The following is a 23,161-nucleotide window of genomic DNA, read 5'->3' on the forward strand; positions in this document are numbered from 1 at the left end:
ATCTAAATTTTGTACAGTAATCATACTGGCACCTTCACATAGCTTAAATATTATTCCACAGTTTCAGAGTTGCTGCATGCAGCTTAGCTTTAAATAGCCTTGTTTATTGACATAAGACCATTAGATTCATTAAAGAAGGTTTTTCCTGCTTTCATAAGTTGGTAGCAACCAGAAAAAAGTTAATATTTGTTGATGGTAATAGATTCCCATGAGCCACACACTGAAAGTCTTCTTGGAGAGCATGGATAGATTTTTTGGTTGGGGAGGAGGGCAACAAAATAAGTTGGGAACTTGTAAAGCTTTTTATTTGTGGGTAACTGACTACAGAGATGACTTATAGAAATCAAAAATATTAATATAAAAATACATTAGTGAAATTAGTAATTACAAAAATTTATCTTTCCACATCAAATTGTACATATATTTCACTGTTATTAAAATTTCTCATTTATGTACATGATCATAAAATATGACACAGAAAAAGAATTCAATAAATATATTACATAAGAAGCAATGAACAGAAAAACACAAAACAGTTACAAAAAGAGTTATAAGACAAAAAATTCCAGTCACATAATCTTCATTCACACACAAACTAAAATATACTATAAAACCCTTATAATACTGAATAGGTTACAAATATAGGAACAATGCTATTTGGTAAACAGCATATTTTGCATTACCTGTCATGGAGAGAGTGGTCTGTTTGTGCAACAAAAAGTCACTATTGTCACTGAAGTTTCTTTCTCAGAATCAAAAAAATTTGTACTTTCTTTATTATTTTCTTCAAAATGAAGCCTACCACAACTGCAATAGTCAACAAGCCCATAACAACAACAAAAATCACGTCCAGCAATAGGTACTGAATGAAGTTCAAGTCAGCAGCTGCTGATCGCATGTGAGATGCTCCTTTGTGCCTAATAATGTACTCAGTCCAGTGTACAGCAGTCTCTAATGGTGATTGTGGGCGATCTCTGAATAACTCAGATCTGAGCTTTGCGTTTTCTCTGTAACTGTTTAAAAAATGAAAATCCGTATCACTATTTTCAATTCATACTCCGAAGGAAAAAGAGTATGTAGTTCCAAACAGATTAAGATGAATGCCAACAAGTGTTCAGAGTGGTATATTGTGTGTAAAATTTCAATATGTTTAGTCAATACTTTAATATTTAGCTTTGACAGAACCATCACATTCCTTAAACTCATGTTGAGGCAAAAAAGTCTAATGAATGGTTGTAATTTGATGTCATTATGTTTTGGTACAAATAAGGCTTTACCAAACAAGTCACAAATTTTAATCAACTTATATTTTATCCATAGTAAAATCTTTATCAGCATTAATCACTATAAGACTATAAGATGATCAGAATTGTTCCTTGGCCACAGTTTCAGTCAATAATTCTCAGTTTTGATAAGTAGAGGCTATGGCAGTTATTGCTAAGACTCTGAGAAAATAATACAGAGGGAAGTTAGAGGCTAAAGATTGAGAGAAAGAGAGGAAGAATAGAAATCTACATTTCATCATCATCAATTTCTACATTTATATCTACATACATGCTCTGTAAGTTTCAATGAAGTTCATGACAGAGGATACCTGTCTTGTATTTCCCACTCAAATTGTGTACGGAGTGCAGGAAGAAAATATGCTTGGATGCTCCTGTGTCTACTGTAATTAGTGTAATCTTGACTTCTCAGTTCCTATGGAAAGATACACAGGAGCCAGAAGGATATTGCATTGTTACCTGCCCCAAGCAGATGACATGCATTTGCTCCACATTCCATATCATTTCTGTGAGATACACTGATGCTGCAGTGCTCATCTTTGGGATGCAAGTGTTTAATGCAACATGAAATCACCTAAGTCCAAAATCCAAGTAATTTTCATGTTTAGTTACATATATTTACATATATAAGCCGACTTCTGATATATTCTTTGGTCTGAGTAACACCAAATGTAGGAGGTAAAATTGCCTCAAAAACTTCATATATATAGTTTTCTTACAGTGTGTGCTGTGAAAAACATATTCTGTGCTACAGCATCAGCTGTAATTAACATGTGTGCTTTATACAGTTTTAGCAGTAGCATACTTGTTGAAAGAGTGGTTCACCCCAAATTTCAGAGTACATCAACATGAGTAAATGTACATTTTGAGAATTTTCAAGAGTTAGGAGTGTTGTTTTCAGATGCTTGCAAATGTATGTTTTTGAGAATCTTTGTCTAAGTGATTAGTATTGTGCAAACCTATTTTATAGTAAATTAGCATTTGTGATTTGCAGTTACTGCAAACAACTAACATGATTGTATATTGTCTGTATTCATCACAAATTAATGCTACTGTCGAATCCAAACATAACATGAAAGACATTTCAAAGAAATGAAATTCTAGGTTTGTCTGTAAATTGCTTCAGTCCTTTATAGATACTGTTAACACTTGTAGCATATCAAGCTCAAATTAAAAGAGAATTGACAAGCTTAGTTTAAAGTTATCCATTTTCTGTTCTGTAAAATATTGCACTCAAGGAATCGGAAGTGGCTGGGAATGGGTGTGTTGGGAGGGTTACCATGAGTCATGTACCAGAGATACCAGGGTATCTCAAGTTCCGTGCTGTCCTGTGGGTACTGTCTTTTCTACAGGAAATACAGGCTCTGTCACTACCCATAGACTTGATTGGAAGTGCTGCTGCAATGTTAGGTCTGGGTATCCTGTACAGGGGAGATAAGGATTATGGAGAACTCAGGTTTTTACACCCATCCCCCAACCAACAAGTCTAAGGTGCTGTTTTGCACTGAAACCAAAACTGAACAAGTGAGACTTATTTCACCCCTTTCGGAATGTGCTGTGTCATGTGTCAAGGTGAGGTGAACACAAAGGACAAGAGTCTATTAATCATTGCAGTTCAAACATATGGTGAATAATGGTAGCCCTTAAGGAAATGGTAGCAGAGTATGGGAAGGAGCACCATGTGCCCCCAGTGTGTGTGCCTCTCGGCATTATTCAATATGTTGAAGAGGCTATTCCAGCTGCCATTGAGGGAACAGGGTGTAACTAACTGCAAATTGTGGCACATATTGGAAAAAATGATGCCTGTCATCTGGAACATGAGGTCATACTTTGATCATTCCAGTGACTGGCAGAGAAGGTTGAGAATACTAGCCTTACTCATGAAGTCTGAACAAAGCTAAAAATCTGCATCACTGTACCTAGAATAGATTGTGGCATTCTTGTTCTGCATTGAGAGACTGCAAAGATTCTGTGACAAGCTAGGTTGTGACTTCCTACACTTATGTCATAGGGCTGAGAATTGTAGGATTCTGTTAAATTGTCAAGTGTGCACTACACTGCATAACTGCTATGCAGGTAGCTGACTGTGTGTGTGGGGAGTGTACAAGGTTTTTTCCCCCCTTGATTAGGTAACTCTCCATCCAGTACAGACAACAATAGTTGTAGTAGGCCTGGAAGTATAAGTGTAAGACCCAAAAACATGCCATCCCAAAGGCGAGAGTATTAAAATCTTAACGGTCAACAGCCCAAGCATCTGCAACAAAGAGCCAGAGTTTGAAGCATTCCTGAAAATCAGTGAATCACAAACAATATAAGGTACAGAAAACTGATTAAAGCCTGAAGTTGAAAGCAGTGAGATTTTCGTGAAAGACTTAAGTGTATGGTGAAAGGGTAATCTAATGGGAAATGATGTGGTTTATTTGTCACTCTACATAACAAGCTCAAATCCACAGAGATAAAAATTGAAGCTGCATGTGGGATTGATTGGTCAAGCCTCATATCAGGTGTCAGCATAAAATTGTAGTTGAATCCCTCTAACAACCACCAGACTCACATCCTGGTGTAACTGACAACTTTAGAGGAAATCTCAGGTCACTTGTACATAAGTTCTCCAATCATACTGGAATAATCAGAGGAGACTTGAAACATCAAACAATTAATTGGGTTAGTTATAATTTTGTTAGTGGTGGACATGACAAGACATCCTCTGAAGCATTACTAAATGCCCTCTCTGAAAACTAAGTGGACAAAGAGTATGGAACTCCTCTCATGATGAAAATGTATTAGGTCTAATGGCAACAAATAGACCTGACCTCTCTGAAGATGCTCACAGCAAAAGTGATATCAGTGAACATGAGGCAGTTGCAGAAAGAAATGATTACTGATGTACAAAGGACAACTAAAACCTGTAGAAAGAGTTACATGTTTAGTAAACTAGAGAAAGAAGTAGTAGTGTCACATCTCAATGAGATATTTTTAGCTCAGGACAGGAGCATATAGAGAAACAATGGCTCAAGTTTAAAAATATAATTGACCATTCACTGTATATATACGTATCCAGTAGAACAGTTCATGATGGGAGGTTACCCCCCACCCCCCATGGTATAAAGTCAGTGTAAAGAAACTTATAAAGAAACAGAGAGTACTGCATAATAAATGTAAAACAAAACAAGGGGCTATAGACAGAGAGATGCTGAATGAAATGTGTTTAGATGTCAAGAGAGCAATATAATAAGCCATGAATGACTACTATAGCAGAATACTGTTTAATGATCTTTCACAAAACCCAAAAAAAGTCTAGTCACACATGAAGGCTGTTAGTGGCTCCGAAGTCAGTGACCAAATCATTCATATGTGTAACAGATACTGAAACTGGTGACAGCAGAGAAAATGCAGAGATGCTTAACACCATTTTCAGACGTTCCTTTACAAAGAAAAACTCATGAGGATTGCCCCAATTTAATCTTTTTACCAATGGAAAGATGAGTGAAATAAGTTTTAATTAGTGACCTCAATGAACAGCTGAAATAGTTAAAACCAAACTAAGCCCCAGGACCTGATGAAATATCTATCACATTTTATACTGAATATGCAGTAGAGTTAGATATTCATTTAACTGTACTCTATTATGAATTAAAAAAACTGTGGCCAGAAACTGAATGAAAGCACATGTCACACATGTCTACAAGAATAATAATCAAAATAATCCACAAAACTGTCATCCAGTATCATGAACATCTTGTTGCTATAAAATATTAGTACAAACTCAGAATTCAAATATAATTAGGCATCTTTAACATAATGACATCCTGCATGCCAACCAACATGGATCCTGAAAATGCTGCTCATGTGAAACTCAGCTCTCATTTTTCTCAAAGGTCATACTGAAAGCAAGCCTTGGATGAAGGAAGTCATGTAGGTGCAGTATTTCTCAATTTCTGAAAATAATTTGACTCAGAACCTTGTCTATGCTTATTATCAAAAGTATGATCATATGGGGTGTCAAGCAAAATTTGTGACAGGACTGAAGATTTTTTTTTTTTTTAATACATAGGATGTAGCAGGTTACCTTAGTGGGCAGTCATCAACAGATGTAAAAATGACTTCAGGTGTGCCCCAGGGAAGCATGTTGGTACATCTGTTGTTCACATTATACGTTAATGACCTTGCACATAACATTAATAAATATTTCAGACTTTTCAAAGATGGTGCAGTTACCTAATATACACTTTCTGCAAGAAGTTGCAGAAATATTCAGTCAGATCTTGATAAGATTTCAAAGTTCACTTAAAAGAAAAAAAAAAAAAAAAAGTGATCAGTCTTCTGACTGGTTTGATGCAGCCTGCCATGGACTCCTCTCCAGTGCTAATGTTTTTATCTTGTAGCAGCACTTGCAACCTATGTCATCAATTATTTGCTGGATGTATTCCAGTCTCTGTCTTCCTCTACAGTTTTTACCCCATACAGCTCCCTCTAGCGTCATGGAAGTTAATCCTTGATGTCTTAACAGATGTCCTATCATCCTGTCCCTTCTTCTTGTTAGTGTTTTCCACATATTCCTTCCTTTTTGATTCTACAGAATACCTCCTCATTCCTTACCTTATCAATCTACCTAATTTTCAACATCTGTCTGTAGCACCACATCTCAAATGCTTTAATTCTCTCCTGTTGCAGTTTCCCCACAGCCCATATCTCACTATCATACAATGTTGTGCTCCAAAAGTATATAATCAGAAATTTCTTCCTCAAATTAAGGTCTATATTTGATCCTAGTAGATTTCTCTTGACCAGAAATGCCCCTTTTGCCAGTGCTAGTCTCCATCTTATGTCCTCTTGCTCTGTCTGTCATGGGATATTTTGCTGCCTAGGCAGAAGAATTCCTTAACTTCATCTATTCCATGATCACCAATTATGATGTTAAGTTTCTCACTGTTTTCATTTTTGCTACTTCTCATGACCTTTGTCTTTATTCAATTTGCTCTCAGTCCTTAATCTGTACTCATAAGACTGTTCTTTCCATTCAATAGTTCCTTAATTCTTCTTCACTTTCACTGAGAATAGCAGCGTCACCAGTGAATCTTATCATTGATATCCTTATAGCAGTGTCACCAGTGAATCTTATCATTGATATCCTTTTGATATCCTTTCACCTTGAATTTTAATTTCACTCTTGAACTTTTCTTTCTGTCATTGCTCTACAATGTAGAGCTTGAACAGTAGGGGAGAAAAACTACATCCATGCCTTGTATCCTTTTGAATCTGTGCACTTCTTTTTGGTCTTGTGCTCTTATTGTTCGTCCTTGGTTCTTGTACATATTGTATATTGCACATCTTTCCCTATAGTTTACCCTATTTTTCTATGGATTTTGAACATCTTGCACCATTTGACATGGTTGAATACTTTTTCAAAGATCACAAATCCTATGAATATTTCTTGATTTTTCTTTAGTCCATTACCAACCACAATGTCAGAACTGCCTCTCTGGAGCCTTTACCTTTCCTAAAGTCAAACTGATCATCATTTAACAGATTCTCAATTTTCTTTTCTATTCTTCTCTATACCAATCTTGTCAGCATTTAGATTCATGAGCTGTTAAGCTGATTGTGCAATAATTCTCACACTTATTGTCTCTTGCAATCTTCCGAATCATGTGGATGACTTTTTCCAAAAGCCAGATGGTATATCACCAGCCTCATAGACTCTATACACCAACATTCATAGCCATTTTGTTACCACTTCCCCCAATGATTTTAGAAATTTGGATGTAATGTTATCTATCATTTCAGCCTTTTTTGATAATTAATCTTCCAAATTTGTTTTAAAGTCTGTTTCTAGTACTTGATCCCCTGTCTCTTCTACATCAATGCCTGTTTCTTCTTCTATCAGGTCATCAGACAAGTCTTCCCTTCATAGAGGCCTTCAATGTATTCTTTCCACCTATTTGCTCTCTCCTCTGCAATTAACAGAGTAATCCTGATCACCCTCTTAATGTTATCACTTTTGCTTTTAATTTCACCAAAGATTTGTCTGACTTTCCTACATGCTGAGTTATTAACATGATATGAATGCAAAACTATGCACTCCACAAAATGTAAAAATGTAGTATCCTATTACTGCATTACCATAGGATGAGCCAACTCGTACAAGTACCAGGATGTAACAATTTCTAGCAATATTTCAGGAGTCAAACAAACCTGTAATCACATGTGTTGCCCTCCTTTGAATACTTTCAATATTCTCTATTTCATATAGATCCCTTACATTTGAGCAATACTATAAGATGTGATGCAAAGACTAGAAGGCTTATGGTCACACAGAATGTATTGGTGGGACAGTTATGACCAGAAAAGCTGGTGCTATGTGTAACAGCTAAATGCCATAGGGTGTCAGAGGCAGTGTTAAAATATAATGCATTAACTGCATGTTCTGGAAAAAAGGATTCCAGTTAGACTTCTCACCTGCTGTTCCTGTTCTTCTTCTCCCTCTCAAATCCCCACCACCGCTTGCCTCTTCCGTGTCACTACTACCACCCCCCCCCCCCCCCCCCACCCAGCGATCACAACTCATCCCAGCTGAGTGCAGCTTCACGATTGTAAAGTTAGTACTTCCCTCATTCTCATCTACTATCTAATGTCATTTTTTTTTACTGTTATTAATATTACTGGCCACTTAGTATCACTTAAATCTTTCCACGTTTGATTTTTCTTTGATGGTTGTACTGTTTGCTTCTCCCAAACCCCCCAATATTGTATCATTCCATCTGATCATTATTTTCTAAATTCAGCTATAATATCTACAGCTCTTCTGTGTGTCATTTACACTAAAATTTGTGGTTTCTAAGAAGAGTATTAATTTTATGTTTGTTTTGTGTGTGTTACTTGGAGTCCAACTGCTCCAAAATCTTCCTGAATTTTCATTGTCCTCCTGTCTTCTTTCTAAGATTTCTCAACAATGGCTTCTATCTAAGGTTTCTTATAACTGTCTTCTTTCTAAGAGTTCTCATCACAAGTTGTTGTGAAATTCTGTTTCCTTGTATTTGCAAGATGTGACAGAAATATGGGATTTTCCTCCTCCATTATTCTGACGATGAGGTCAATCTCTTGACAGACATTTTCATTGGAGAGAATTCTCCAGACATATTCAACTTTATTTCTTTTTATTTATCCAAGTTCTGGTGAGTCTTCTTTCAAGTTTTAGGAGCTGATCAGTTATCCTTTCAAATTTTACCTGGAACAGCATATCACAAGCACAAGTGGCTTCTGGGGGAGTTATCGTTTTATAGTCTTAGAACTTAGTGTTTATTGATAGGCTTTTCTTATTATATGTTGACCAGATTATAAATTAAACTTTGTTTATTTTGTTAGTTCTATTTATTCATGTTCCTTTCTCACTTAAGTGTGTGTGATTTTATCTCCAAGATATTTAAACTAAAGAACTACGGTAATTTTTTGACTGATTGTGAAAACTTTCCATATAAACAGTGGACCAATGGGTAATTTCTTTTTTCTCCAAGACCATTTGTAACCCTATTTTTAAGGCAATTTTTTGGAGACTGGTGACCTGAGCACAAACTTCCTCCATGTCAAGAGCTAAGAGAGGTACATCATCCACAAACTCCTGGCAGTTTATTCTTATTGAGGAATTTGCTAGTTTTGATTTTGGACGGGTTTCCTTTTTGTCAAATGTTGATGATTTAATCGAGGGCTATACTGGAAAGCACTTGGGATAGTCCATTACCTTGTCATAGTCCGGTTTTTATAGTGAAAGCTTCCAAAAATTTTTTCCTGTGCTTTACCTTAGAGTTTGTTTTCATTTAACATAGTTTGTTGATTTCTATTAATCTGGGATGAAGATCATATGATCTGAGAATTTTTAGAAGTGTGGATATATGGATAATATCATATACTTTCTGAAATGTATGAACAAAATTAAGAACTGTTTATTCCGGTACTTGTAATTTTCAGTTATTGGTTTCAGACTGAGAATATGGTCTGGGCAGCTTTCATATGGGCAAAATCCTCCTGGCATTCTCCAAGATCTGATTTTAGAGCATTTTTTATTTTCTTGTAAATTATATGGGAAACATTTTGTATGTGCAGTCCAGAAGGGTTACTTCCCTTTAATTATGGGGTTGGGCTTTATCTCCTTTTTTAAAATTATGGATGAATTATTTTTGTGATCCAGTGTTCTGGAACTTTCTTTCTGATCCACATTTTGACTAAATGATCCACATTTGGACTAGATGTAGGTGGACGTTTATGATTGCAGATTTTTCTGTGTTTTTCCAGCTTTATGCACCAATTAGTACTGCATTATAATTTTTTAGTTCTCTGATTGTGAGTTCTGCCTCGTCTATTAGATAAGGAGTGGTTAAATTTGTGTGTCCATATTTACTTTAGAAGTTTCCAGTGAAACATCAAAATTTAAAAGTTTGTTGTACATCTCTTTAAGGATCTCTGCATCTTCTTGGTTCTGTGCACTAACTGTCCTGATTTCTTTCTCATCATTAGTGTTAGGGGTTCACATTTTTTAAGATATTTGCCAAAAGTTTTGTAATAATATCACAACTGCTTTTTCTTGAAATTTTTGTCCATAATTTGTAGGGTGTTTTTAAGATGTTTACGTTTTGTTTGTCTGATGATTTTATGTGAGAATTCCTTTGTTATATTAGATCTAAATCTGATTCTTCTAACTTTTGTGCTCTATGGCCTATTCAAGCTTGGTGTCATTTTTGTACCACCTGATCACATTCTTCATTCCAACAATCATATTTCTTCCTAGGATTTATTGGAGCTGATTCTTCTACCATCAGTGATTTGGTATTTGTATACACTCCCCAGGTTTCCTGTTGTACTCCATATCTTTATTCATTTGGTTTGATCAGATTTCCACATATTGTTATTTTGAGCTTTTTCCACTCCAGGTGTTAATTTTGTATTGATCTTTATGAGGTAGTGATCAGGTCCTCTGTCTATTGCCCTTAGGGCTTTAATATTGTGAATTTCACAACAGTGAAATTTATCCAGGCAAAACTGGTTGAGCTGTCATTCACCCTTTCTGAATTTAGGGTGTTTCCAGGTTTTTAATTTACGAGGTTTCCTTTTAATGCTTATTGATTTTTAGATAAATTTAGAGGTCCCTGTGGATTTCAATCAATCTTTGACCATTTTTGTCACTTTGTTTATGAACTAGCCATTTTCCAATGACATCTTGGTCTGTTCTTTCTGTCCTACTTGCACATTGAAGTCACCAGGGAGAATTTTAATGTTTGATGGAGAAATGTTGATTAAGGTTTGACCCTGTAGATCCCAGAATTTGAGTGTTTCTCCTCTATCCTTTAGAGTGTTATTTTTCTTACTGATGAGAGCATGTACAGTGATAATTGTGTATGTCCAATTTCAAGATTCCAGAGTTAATGTTGCAAGCCTGGGCAGTTGAGATTTAAATTCTATAATAGAGACAATGATTTTGTGATTTATTAGGAATCAGTTTCCAAATTGTATTGTCTCATTTTCCTGGTATTCCCCTGTGTGTGTGGTTGGGGGTTGGGAAGCAGGGGGGGGGGGGGGGGGGAGGGTTTCTGCTGGGGCAGGGGGGTTCTGCTGGGCGGGGGGGGGGGGGGGGCTGCTGGATTTTTAAACACACTGATCAGTCATAATCTTCTAAAAGATTTTCCATGGTCAACTCTCTAAGGGATGTCCTTGAGATGAGGCTGAAACCTTGAATTACAGCTCTGAGTGTTGTGCAAAAAGGTGGGGATGAGAGATGAAAAATGATGCTATGAAACTGTGAATGGGGCTAGAAACAAAGGCACACTTTGGCCTCAAAACTTAATATCACTGGGGTTGAAGAAAATGAGTTTACCAAGGGAGCCGCTATGACTGAAGATAGAAGGAGTCTGGCACAACTAAGTGGAAGCAATGCCAGACTCAGCTCTGGGCCCCACAATTGCTGTCCACATACTCCAAAGACTGGAATCCCCTGGGGGATTTTTTGGTTTACTGTATTTGTTCTCAGTGTTTACCAACATACTGCACCTTATGCCTTTAGTACCTCTCACTTGTTTTTACAGATTGCTTGTACTTTTACTTCATTTCTAAATTCCTAAAAATATAGACTACAATGTATCACATCTTACCTTGAATTATAAATCAGCTCTCTGAGAGAGTGCAGTAAAGACTCTTTTGTGATGTCAGAATAGTCGAGTTTTATGGCCATACCAGCATCAGTCAAACTATGCATGTTAACTTTCTGATCACCAAAGATTGGAGTACCTAATATGGGAACACCAAAATAAACTGCCTCTATAGTTCCCAGAAGACCTCCATGGCCAATAAACACTTTCACAGAAGGGTGACCTGCAACATTTGTGTGTTTGTTTTAGGCACTTAATAATAATATTAACTGCACACCATTACAGGAAGAATAATGACAAGACAGTTAGGAAATATCTGTTGACAACTTCCTTTATTGACATACTCAATGAGATATTTTCAGAATTTTCTTAGCGAATACGTTGGTAAAGGCATACCATTTATGTGATTGATTTGTGTCAATATTTATATGATTTTTGATCTCTGTTTAAATTTTTAATGCATTCAACATATTCTATGGAAAAAATTAAGATATACATTAACAACATAATGCAACTATTATAAATGCAGTTCCAAAATATCACAGAACTGTTACAAAGGCGGATAGTCGTCTTCGGTTCATTGGTAGAATTTTGGGAAGATGTGGTTCATCTGTAAAGGAGACCGCTTACAAAACACTAAAATACCTATTCTTGAGTACTGCTTGAGCATTTGGGATCCCTATCAGGTCAGATTGAGGGAGGACATAGAAGCAATTCAGAGGCGGGCTGCTAGATTTGTTACTGGTAGGTTTGATCATCACGTGAGTGTTACGGAAATGCTTCAGGAATCTGGTTGGGAGACTCTGGAGGAAAGGAGGCGTTCTTTTCGTGAATCGCTACTGAGGAAATGTAGAGAACCTGCATTTGAGGCTGACTGCAGTAAAATTTTACTGCCACCAACTTATATTTCACGGAAAGACCACAAATATAAGAAAAGAGAGATTAGGGCTCGTACAGAGGCATATAGGCACTCATTTTTCCCTCGTTCTATTTGGGAGTGGAATAGGGAGAGAAGATTCTAGTTGTGGTACGAGATACCCTCCGCCACGCACCACATGGTGGATTGCGGAGTACGTATGTAGATGTAGATGTAGAAACCATTTGTGGCTACACAAGCTTAATTCTGCATAATGCAATTAACAGGAAAACATTAATTTGAAGGGAAAGAAAAAAATGTAACATCCTTTACTTCCTTAGCATCCTTAAATGGATACTATTTATCTCCAACTGCTAGCTTAATACATTCATCTGAAAAGAATTTTCAGCCCTTAAATTTAAATACTCATGAGCGAACATGAAAAAGTTTTCATTTTTCTTTTGTATCTCCAGGCCTTCATAATTTTCTCAACAGATTTTTGTGGATGACTTTTGCTCCAGAATATAGAACCCCACTCTGGATCTTAGACAAGGAGGAAAAGCCTCCACAAAAACTATTTTTATCTAGCATTTTGGTGGTAGAATCACATTTACATTAAAACTGATTTTTACTATGACATGACAGACTATACCTGAGGAGTAACAGTACTGACAACTTAGTGTAAGAATTTCAAAATATTAGAAGAGGTCTCTAAGATGTGATTCATGAAGAAAGAACAGATTTCAGTTGTTTATTGCAGACAAACTATAAAAGGTAGAAACACATTGCACATGTCACTGGATGGAGAAAGGTTCAAAGTTTTGATACAACTGCACTGCACTGTTGTTTCTTTTTAGCAACATTGCAACTATAAAATAAGAAAAATCATTCTGTGTGATGGAATTTATATGAAGTTACTCAGTTGTTGAAGTACAATGTGCATTCTGTCGATCATTCAGCAAGAAGGTACCTCTGCACAAGCAAATTTATGACCAGTGTACAAAATTCTAAGAAGTTGGTTGGATATATAAAAGGATGCACATCTGATGAAAATGTATGAAAGTGTATCTGAGATGTGTTCAGATGGAGCCCTCATAAGTCTACAAGATTGACAAACCAGGAGCTTCAATTTCCTCAAACAATGGTGTGGCGTGTTCTGGAACAATGCCTGCATATGAAGCATTGCAAGTGACCATAAGAGTAGAATTTTTCATTTCAGTTCTCCAGGATATGGCGGTGGACACTTTTTCCGATAAACTAATCTTTTTGGACAAATCGACATTTCATCTATCTGGTAATGTAAACTGCCATAACACAAGAATTTGGAGATCACAAAATCCTGGCATCATTGTCGTACACGAAAGAGACTCACCAAAACTGAATGACTTTTGTGCTGTTTCTGTTGACAAAGTTTATGGACCTTTCTTTCCTTTTTTTTTTAATTGAGGAAGCTGTGGACCTTCTGACAACTGGCTGTTTCCTCAATTTCATGAAGATTCCAATGATTTCATTTTTATGCACGAAGGTGCCCCACCTAACTTTTACCCTGATGTGTAGTGTTGTGTTAACAATACCACCCCACAATGTTTGATTGGAAGAGGTGACAATGAGATCTTGTTCATTGCTTTTGGCCTCCCAGGCCACCAGAGCTCACACCTTGTGATTTTTTTTTCTGTAGGGGTACATCAAAGACAGAGTCTTTGTCTCATCTATGGCAGTTACCCTTGAAGAGCTAAGAAATCGGACTGGAGCTATCAATTCAATAAACAGGGATCTGTTGATTTGTGTGTGGAATGAAATGGACTGCCATTTAGCTGCTCATGTGATCCATGGCACATGAAACTAACTAACTAACTAACTAACTATGCAAAGTGGACAGATGAGAGCCCTGGCACAGTGCTTGGGGTATTATTCAGTTATCCAAATTTTTGTTAGGTCATTGTGTAAGGTCTTGACTGTGTTACTTGAATATTTCCACATTTCAACAAAAGCTGACCATTGACCACTCTTTATAATTCTGGTCTGAGATGCTGGAGCTGGCAGCCATGGGTGTGTGAGGTGTGCTTGCCTGTGTGTGTGTGTGTGTGTGTGTGTGTGTGTGTGTGTGTGTGTGTGTGATTCTTCCATCTTCATCTTTCACTACTAACATCTAACATTGGAGGACCATATCGGTGTAGTTGTTTCCCAAAGATGCCCCACAAAAAGTAAATGTTTTCCAGATTTTCAATTTGCTGATGAAGTAAACCATATGTAATAATTTACTACTCAACATATAGTGGACATGCTGAGTCACAGATAGACACAACAAACAGACTGTCAAACAAGTAAGCGTTCAAGCTTTGATTCAAATGGCCTTCAACAGAATGGGACAAAACACACACACACACACACACACACACACACACACACACACACACACACACACACACACAGATATATTCATAATTTTTGTTATTTACAGAGTGCCTGGCAATATGCCGAAATGGGCTCATTGTGAATGATATAAAATACAAACACTTTATATAGCAGAGTAGCTGGCATTATTCGTAATAACACAGACATTCAGTCTATCCTTTTCATAATATTGTCATAATTCTGACCTGGATTGTCCATTGTTTGAGACAGGTAATTTGTTGCACATCCTACCCATGAGAATATTCAGTTTCATCAATGGATTGTTCCATTGGTTCTTGGTAGAATATTCTGTACATTATGAATGAAAAATTCATGACATCTGTAATATTCTACAATATTTATCATTTTACAAAGAGGTTTTCGATATTTGCACCAATCTCAGGTTCAAAGGTGTTCTCTTTTGTTTGGTGTCAAAATGGAGACCCAATACTGTTATAGAGTCTGTCAAAACAATCTTCAACTGATGCACATAATCTCAGTTTTATTACTTTTGAAGTTAACCAATTTACCTGATGTCAATTATGCCTTTTCCATCATACATTCTTTGAGTGAATTATGGAGTTTATGTACTATGGTAGGTGATAAATGTGGTAGCAGCATGTACCACTCATGACTACTTTGACATGTAAAGAAGTTAAGTGGATCATTTTTATCATCAATAACCAAAAATAATAAGCACAAACAAATAATAATAATAATAAACAGAATGAATTCTTGAGATAGCCGACTCCAGTTATGACATTTAGAAAGCTTGATTTCTTATTTTCTTCACACATTATTATTTGGTTTTACTTCAACAATATTTGCAATATTGTTATGTGACTCTGTATCAAAAGTCTTCATTTAATCAACCACTGTGGTAAATGCGTGTTGTTTTTGTTCAGAGCCCCATAACACAGGCAGTGCAATATCTAGCTCAACTTTATGAGGAGGTTATTGTGAAACCCATATTGGGCCTGGAATATAAGGTAATTGTTCCTGGAATTTTTAGTTTGGTTTTTGTTATTACCTCACAAACTACTGCAATTGGTAATTATCTAGTGATCCTCTGATTCCATATTTACACACAGGCATACCTATAGTAAGCTTCAAATTACCCGATGAAGAAAAACAATCACTGTCTTCAGCTGAAACACTGGTCTGATCCAAATCTAGACACTAGTTTGTCCTGTACAAGTCTCTTCATCCTCACACAGCTACTGCAACCTACATCCATCTGAACCTGCTTACTATAGCCGGGGATAAGTCTCGCTCTACATTTTATTTCAGCCATAATTAGTTGCTTGAAAAGTGCTTGTGAAGAAAACAAATTTGTTAACACTGAATCCAGATTAAAGTTTTACGAAGTCTTTTCTGAAGGTATTGACTTCCATTTATGGAAGTAAAACATAAATGATAAACAGTTTAGACAGAAGAACAGATAAGAAGAGAATAAAAGGTTTTGAATTTTGGTGCATCCATATCGTGAGTACAGTTTTCTATTTATAATACTAAATATTCTGTGTTTTATATAACTGTTTTAGCATGTGAATTGCTGACAGCATTGTCTATACAGAACTTTAAACCCTCGATTGAACATAATGTTCTCCCAAAGTGGCCGCAATTCACCCTTGACATTAAAAATTAAATGTTCGCTGAAGTTTATAACATTTGTGCAGCAATCAGTTAGGTTAATTTACTCTAATTTCCTTTCTTATTGCCTTTTTGGAGTGGTAATATTTTTATTAGTAATGCCACTTGGAAAACGTCATTTATACCCAGTAAGTAACTGTACGAACGAAGGACTTTTAAGCAATAGTAGCACAGTTAATTCACAAAAAATGGAGGCATCTTTATCTCCTTTTAAGGAAGGATGATGTAATTTTGTGCCAATACGTGTTTGATTCTTGCGGTAAACTGCCTTTATTAAATTCTGTCAGTAATGTAATCATGATTTCTAACTTTCTGATTTCTAATCTATCATAAAAAGGTTTGTACATAAGCTCAGTTGTCTTGATGAGTTTTGGCGTCCTGTAGGATCAATTCAATGCCTCTGTCCTGTACAGCTACATATGTTTTGTAAATTTCATTCGTTGTGTCATTGATACATGACTTGCTACTTTGTCATATTACATTGTCTTACACAAACTAGTTTTTTATGTCATTGACCTATGCCATTAATATCAGAATGAATATCCAAAGCTGGCCATTGTGGCCAAGTGGTTCTAGGCGCTTCAGTCCAGAACTGCACTGCTGCTACAGTCGCAGGTTCGAATCCTGCCTTGGGCATGGATGTGTGTGATGTCCTTAGTTCGGTTTAAGTAGTTCTAATTCTAGGGGACTGATGACCTCAGATGTTAAGTCCCATAGTGCTCAGAGCCATTTTTTGAATATCCAAAACGAATTCTTCACTGTTTTATTTACATACCAACATGAGTTGGAAAAGAATTGACAAATTTAGTGCGATTTCCGGCCACCAACCAAGGAGAAATGACAATTTTATTGCAATTTATGGCTTTCATTAGAAGATAAATGCCAAAATTTTTGTACAATATTTACAGTGTGCTGTAGCACAGTAGCACATGATCACCAGTCGTGACTGACTATAACCTCATAATGCAGTAGCACATTCAAAGGAGAGGTGACTTCTGTAACAAACAATTAACAACAGAGAAACATTTTGTCGCACTTTTTCCCTGGTTGCTTATCATCTCCAGTATATCACCAATATTCTCATTGTTAAACCCAACCGTATATGGAGGCAACATCAGCTGAAAGCAAATCCTCATTTTTCCAACTAATTGGCTATATTATTTACTAATGTTAAAACAGTACAGTAAGTACGTTCCATATTACATTAACACATATAAGATTGGTTTCATATTTAGATAGATTAATTCACTCCACCTTAATGGCTTTGCTGCCAATTGTAACCTAAGTTAATAAACTCGTCGTAAAAATTAAGAGACACTGCATAGTGTTATCGACCATGTTCTGAATTCAACAGTCAATGACACACCGGAAAAACAACAACTGTGTCAGAAGTGGAAGGAAATATATATATACACTCTAAAATGCCTACAGTAACACAAAATAAAATATCATAGAACAGAAGAGTGAGCATTTCATTTGTTTGTAAACTTGTTCAACCAAGAACCAACAATCAATTTCATTAGTTTCACCCAAAAACTGTTTCAGGGACCACTCTTGCCTCTGCCAGGTGCTCGAGTCTGGGTCTGAAACTACAGAAGCAAGTGAAGAAAATTCATGTTGCACTCCTACTCCCTCTGGTGGTCACAATGAAACTTTGACACGTGTGATGTTGCTGCTGAAGAATCTTCAAGCAGTATAGCAGTAGTTTGTGAGAGTTTGACACTTAGCAAAAATCCAGGGCTGTGGCCTCTTAATATTAATCTCATTAATTTTTTAATTAAACATGATCCTGTTTAAGTACATAATCACACTTATCCAATTAATGACGAGGGAAGAAAGTTTACTAAAACAAGTGATTCCCACAATGAAAATTTGAAGTCATTGGTACAATTGAATAATATGTCACAGACAAAGAACACTGTAGATCAGATGCAACTGAGACTAATAGAGAAGGGAAAAAAAGCACTGGTGTGATGTACTAGAAAGGATTATTACTATTATCAAGTTCTTGGTGACAATGTCCGACTTTTTGCGGTTCTTCCAAAAAGATATGCGAACATGATAATGGAAATTTTTTAAAAGCAGTATAGGTGCTGGCATCTTTTGATTCAGTTATGTGGGAACATATTCGCAGAATTGAATCAAAATCTGACCCAAGTTGGATGAGTATGACCCGCTATTTAGATCACATTCAAAATGAAATTATTGATTTACTAGGCACAATGATAAAAACATATTTTGAGGAAAGTAAGAGATTTTAAATATGTTTCCATCATATTAGATTGCACATCAGATGCAAGCAATACAGAACAAATAACAATAATATTTAGGCATGTTTATCTAAATCACATAGACCTTATTCAATAAATTTATGTCATCTTTTCAGCGTCGACAATTAGGTGGTCAATCATTTGTAAACATTTACCAGAGATAAAGCTAAAAGCTCTAAGTGCTATGAGATGGTCTAGCATAATTAAAGCAACCAAGCCCTTACGGTTCTACACAGAAAACATATTTGATGCTTATGAGGGGTAGAATACTAGGGTGACTGGAGTCTGGTCAAACAAAGCAGATCGTAGCATGGGCCCTCCATGTGCCACAAAGTGTGATCTCAAGATTATGGCAATGATTCCAGCAGACAGGAAATGTGTCCAGGCACTACAGTCCGAGACTTCCACAGTGTACAACACCACAAGAAGACTGATATCTCACCGTCAGTGCCCGCAGATGGCCGCGGAGTACTGCAGGTAGCCTTGCTTGGGACCTTACCGCAGCCACTGGAACACTTGTTTCCAGACACACAGTCTAGAGACAACTGAACAGACATGGTTTATTCACCTGGAGACCTGCATTCCACTGACCCCTGGTCACAGGAGAGCCCATAAAGCCTGGTGTCAAGAAGTGTTCACGGACTAGTCCAGGTATAGTCTGAACAGTGATTCTCACCGGGTTTTGGTGTGAACCAGGAACCAGATGCCAACCCCTTAATGTCCTTGAAATGGACCTGTATGGAGGTCATGGTTTGATGGTGTGGGGAAGGTTTATGATTGGTGCACGTACACCCCTGAATGTCTTTGACAGAGGAACTGTAACAGGTCACGTGTATCGGGACGTCATTTTGCATGTCTACCTTTTCAGGGTGCAGTGGGTCCCACCTTCCTCCTGATGGATGACAGTGCAGAGCTCCACCAAGCTGCCATCATGGAGGAGTACCTTGAAACAGAAGATATCAGGGAAATTGAGTGGCCTGCGTGTTCCCAGACCTAAACCCCATTGAGCATGTCTGGGATGCTCTCGGTCGACATATCCCTGCATGTCTTCAAACCCCTACGACACTTCAGGAGCTCCGACAGGCACTGGTACAAGAATGGGAGGCTATAACCCAGCAGCTGCTTGACCACCTGATCCAGAATATGCAACCCGTTGTGCGGCCTGTGTACATGTGCATGGTGATCATATCCCATATTGATGTCGGGGTACATGCACAGGAAACAGTGGTATTTTGTAGCACATGTGTTTTGGGATGGTTTTCTCAACTTATCACCAATACTGTGGACTTGCAGATCGTGTCATGTGTATTCCCTATGTGCCTATGCTATTAGCACCAGTTTTGTGTGGTGCCACGTTGTGTGGCACCACATTCTGCAGTTATCCTTAACTTATGAGCATGTTATTGCACCAACAGTCTCAAAGCAAATTCACTTGTTATAAATGCATTTGTTCTGTTGTAATTTGGTATGATGTTTTGAGCAAAATTAATTCTTTAAGTACAATGATGTAAAACCAGACAATTATTACTCAGATATGAATCAATTTGTTAAAGAGCTTGATTGACAAATTCACACAATATTGCAGATGGAAACTTTGAAACAGCTTTAAAGGAAGCTACCAACGTGCAAAGAAACTAAATGCTGAAGCAAGTTTCCTTCCAGTAAATATGCTTTGCGCAAGAAGAAAACCGACTCAGTTTCAATATGAACATCATGACAAAGTTTTGTTAGAACCCAAAATGAATTTCAGAATAGAATTTTTTTTTTCTGAATTCTAGACCAGACATTAATTTCCTTAACAAACAGATCTGAAGAGCTCAGAAGTTTAGATGACATTTTTGGTTTTTTCAGTAGTACATTATTTAGTTACCCAAAGGAAGAACTGATGAATTGTTAACCCATTAAATTTCGGCCATGCAGCTGTGCAAATAAAATGTAGTAATTTTATTTGCGCGTCTGCATGCCTGAAATTAAATGGATTATTCATTGCGCTGCGAGAAGTTGAAAATGCACATGATGAGTTGTTGTAAATATTTGCATACGAAACTTACAGACCATTCCAGAAATGAAACAGAGTCCAGAAATGAACCCAACATTGATGATACTGATTTTAAGGTCTCATTTCCTAGAAAACCAGTCTTGTGGTCCACATAACATTCTTCAATATCTTTTCAAATATGATTTAATGTCAACGTTTCCCAACACAGTGATAGAGCTAAGAATATTTCTAACTCTGCCAGTCACAGTTGCATCCAGTGAAAGGTCATTTTTTAAATTAAAAATTATAAAAATCATCTAAGATCAGCAATGCATCAACAGAGGCTTACAAATTTGGTTATTATTTCAATAGAACATGAGATCTTAGTTTAGGTACTAAACAGACAATAGAAGATTTTGCAATTATGAAAGCAAGAAAAGTTCAATTTGTATGAGTATATGTAGGTGTCGAAGAAACTTTCACACAAGTCAGCAAACAGGCTAGCTAATGAATTAGTATGTAAATGGATTTTCTTTTTTCAAAATTATTATTAAAGAAATTCCATATCATGAAAATGCCGAAGCCAAGTCTTTAATATGAGTGTGAAAAGAAAATGCTTTTGGAATGGGGGGGGGGGAGGGGGAGGGGGGCAAATCTGGTTTGCACACAGGCGCTATGGGGGCAAGCAGTGCCCTGGAAGTACTTAACAGAAATGGGGAAGCAGAAATTTGTGTAACAATCAGACTGAAAGAATGAATTATTTGAAAGGACATATTCTAAGAAATTAAGGGATCACCAATTTAGTACTGGGGAGAAGTGTGTGTGTGTGTGTGTGTGTGTGTGTGTGTGTGTGTGTGTGCGTGTGCGTGTGTGAGGGGGGGGGGGGGGGTAAAAACTGTAGATGGATACCAAGAGATGAACACAGAAAGCAGATTCAGGATGATGTAAGTTGGAGTATTTATTTGGAGATGAAGAGATTTGTACAGGATAGAATAGCAAGAAGAACTGCATCAAACCAGTCTTCCAGTCTTCGGACTGAAGACCACCACCACCACCACCACCACCACCACCACCACCACCACCACCACCTCCGCCACCACAACACTTCACTTAATCAAATTCGGCGAAACCAGCATCAATAACTGTGAGGTAATTGAAACAATAATAATTACTAAATTAAAAAGGATAACTAGAACAAGTAGACGGGTTCACACATTCAATAAGTTACTTACAGATGAAGTCTTGTCATATCTCAAAGAATAATTCAAAACCTACGTCCCTATGAAATTCCATATAGAATTTATGGCAGAATTAGCTTCCATTTTAACCCCAACATACTACATAATATACTACAGACTCTCTCTCTCTCTCTCTCTCTCTCTCTCTCTCTCTCTCTCTCTCTCTCTCTCTCTCTCTCTCTCTCTGTGTGTGTGTGTGTGTGTGTGTGTGTGTGTGTGTGTGTGTGTGTGTGTGTGTGTGTGTGTTTTTGTTTGTTTGAAAACAATGAATGATCAAACAACTGTGAGTGGACTGAGGATGTCTTGGTAGGGGAAATTAGAATGCTGTCCTACATGGAGAGTCATTGAGAGTGAGAGAAGTAAAAGTAACTTCAGGTGTACTCAACTTAAGTGTATTGGGAGTCTTGCTGTTCATATCATACATCAATAATCTGGCAGACAATATTAATAGTAGCCTCAGGCATTTTGCAGAACATGCAATTGTCTATAGCGATGAACTGTCAAGAAAATTGTGCAAATAATCAGTCAAACGTTGAAGAGATTTCAAGGATGCACACATACTGGCAACTTCCTTTAAATTTTCAGAATTGTAGACCTGTGCACTTCACAAAATACAGAAACATAGTATATTATGGCCACAATATCAATGAAACACAATTGTAATCAGTCAAATCATACAAATCCTTGGGTGTAACAATTTGTGGGGATATGAAATTGAATGTTCACTTAAGCTCAGTCATAAGTAAAATTAGTGGCATACTGCAAAACTGAAGCACCCTATGAAGGAGACTGCTTACAAAATGCTTGAGCAACTCATCCTAGAATACTGGTCAAGTGTGTGGTACTCATACCCAACATGACTAATGGAGATATTGAAGACATACAAAAAATGGCAGCATGAGTGGCTGAAAAATTTCCTCATCTCTCTCAATGCATGAGGGGATGCAAAGTGGAGGCAGCCTCTTAGATAGTGTACCCTGGGCAACGTTGTAATATGGCACAGCAGTGAAAAGTTTACACAACTATGATGAACAGATGCACTTATGCCTCTGAGTCCCTATGAAGACAAAAAGAGCAAACAAGAAATTTTAAAATGAAAAGACTGAATGTATGTCATTTCAACATAGAAGGCTACACAAGGTCAAAGGGAGAAATCCTTGAAAAAATTTTAACTGGAGAAAGAGTCAGTCTCTTACTCTTACAAGACTCACCTGATGGATTAAACTATCAATTGACTCAAAATATCAGGATTTACCAGTGTGGGCTGCACTGGTCGTGACAAGCACAGCTGGCCGCTTGTATTGAAGCTGGCCACTGTAGTGAAGAAGGAAGTCCTAGGGAATTCTGACAGAA

At 37.0% G+C, this 23,161-nt stretch overlaps 1 protein-coding gene across 1 annotated transcript in view; it reads right to left on the reverse strand.

The window, feature by feature from the left end:
* Nucleotides 1-425: 425 nt before the first annotated feature.
* LOC126481516 (UDP-glycosyltransferase UGT5-like) overlaps nt 426-23,161 on the reverse strand; it is a 328,701-nt gene continuing 305,965 nt past the window's right edge. Inside the window, exons 7-8 of the mRNA XM_050105314.1 lie at nt 11,423-11,642; nt 426-1,013 (exon numbers count right to left, since the gene is read on the reverse strand). Coding sequence (XP_049961271.1) covers nt 731-1,013; nt 11,423-11,642 — 503 coding nt within the window. The 3' untranslated portion in view covers nt 426-730. The remainder of the gene's footprint in view (nt 1,014-11,422; nt 11,643-23,161) is intronic.

The sequence above is a fragment of the Schistocerca serialis genome, chromosome 5 (genome assembly GCF_023864345.2).
Source record: "Schistocerca serialis cubense isolate TAMUIC-IGC-003099 chromosome 5, iqSchSeri2.2, whole genome shotgun sequence".
Classification (NCBI taxonomy): domain Eukaryota; kingdom Metazoa; phylum Arthropoda; class Insecta; order Orthoptera; family Acrididae; genus Schistocerca; species Schistocerca serialis.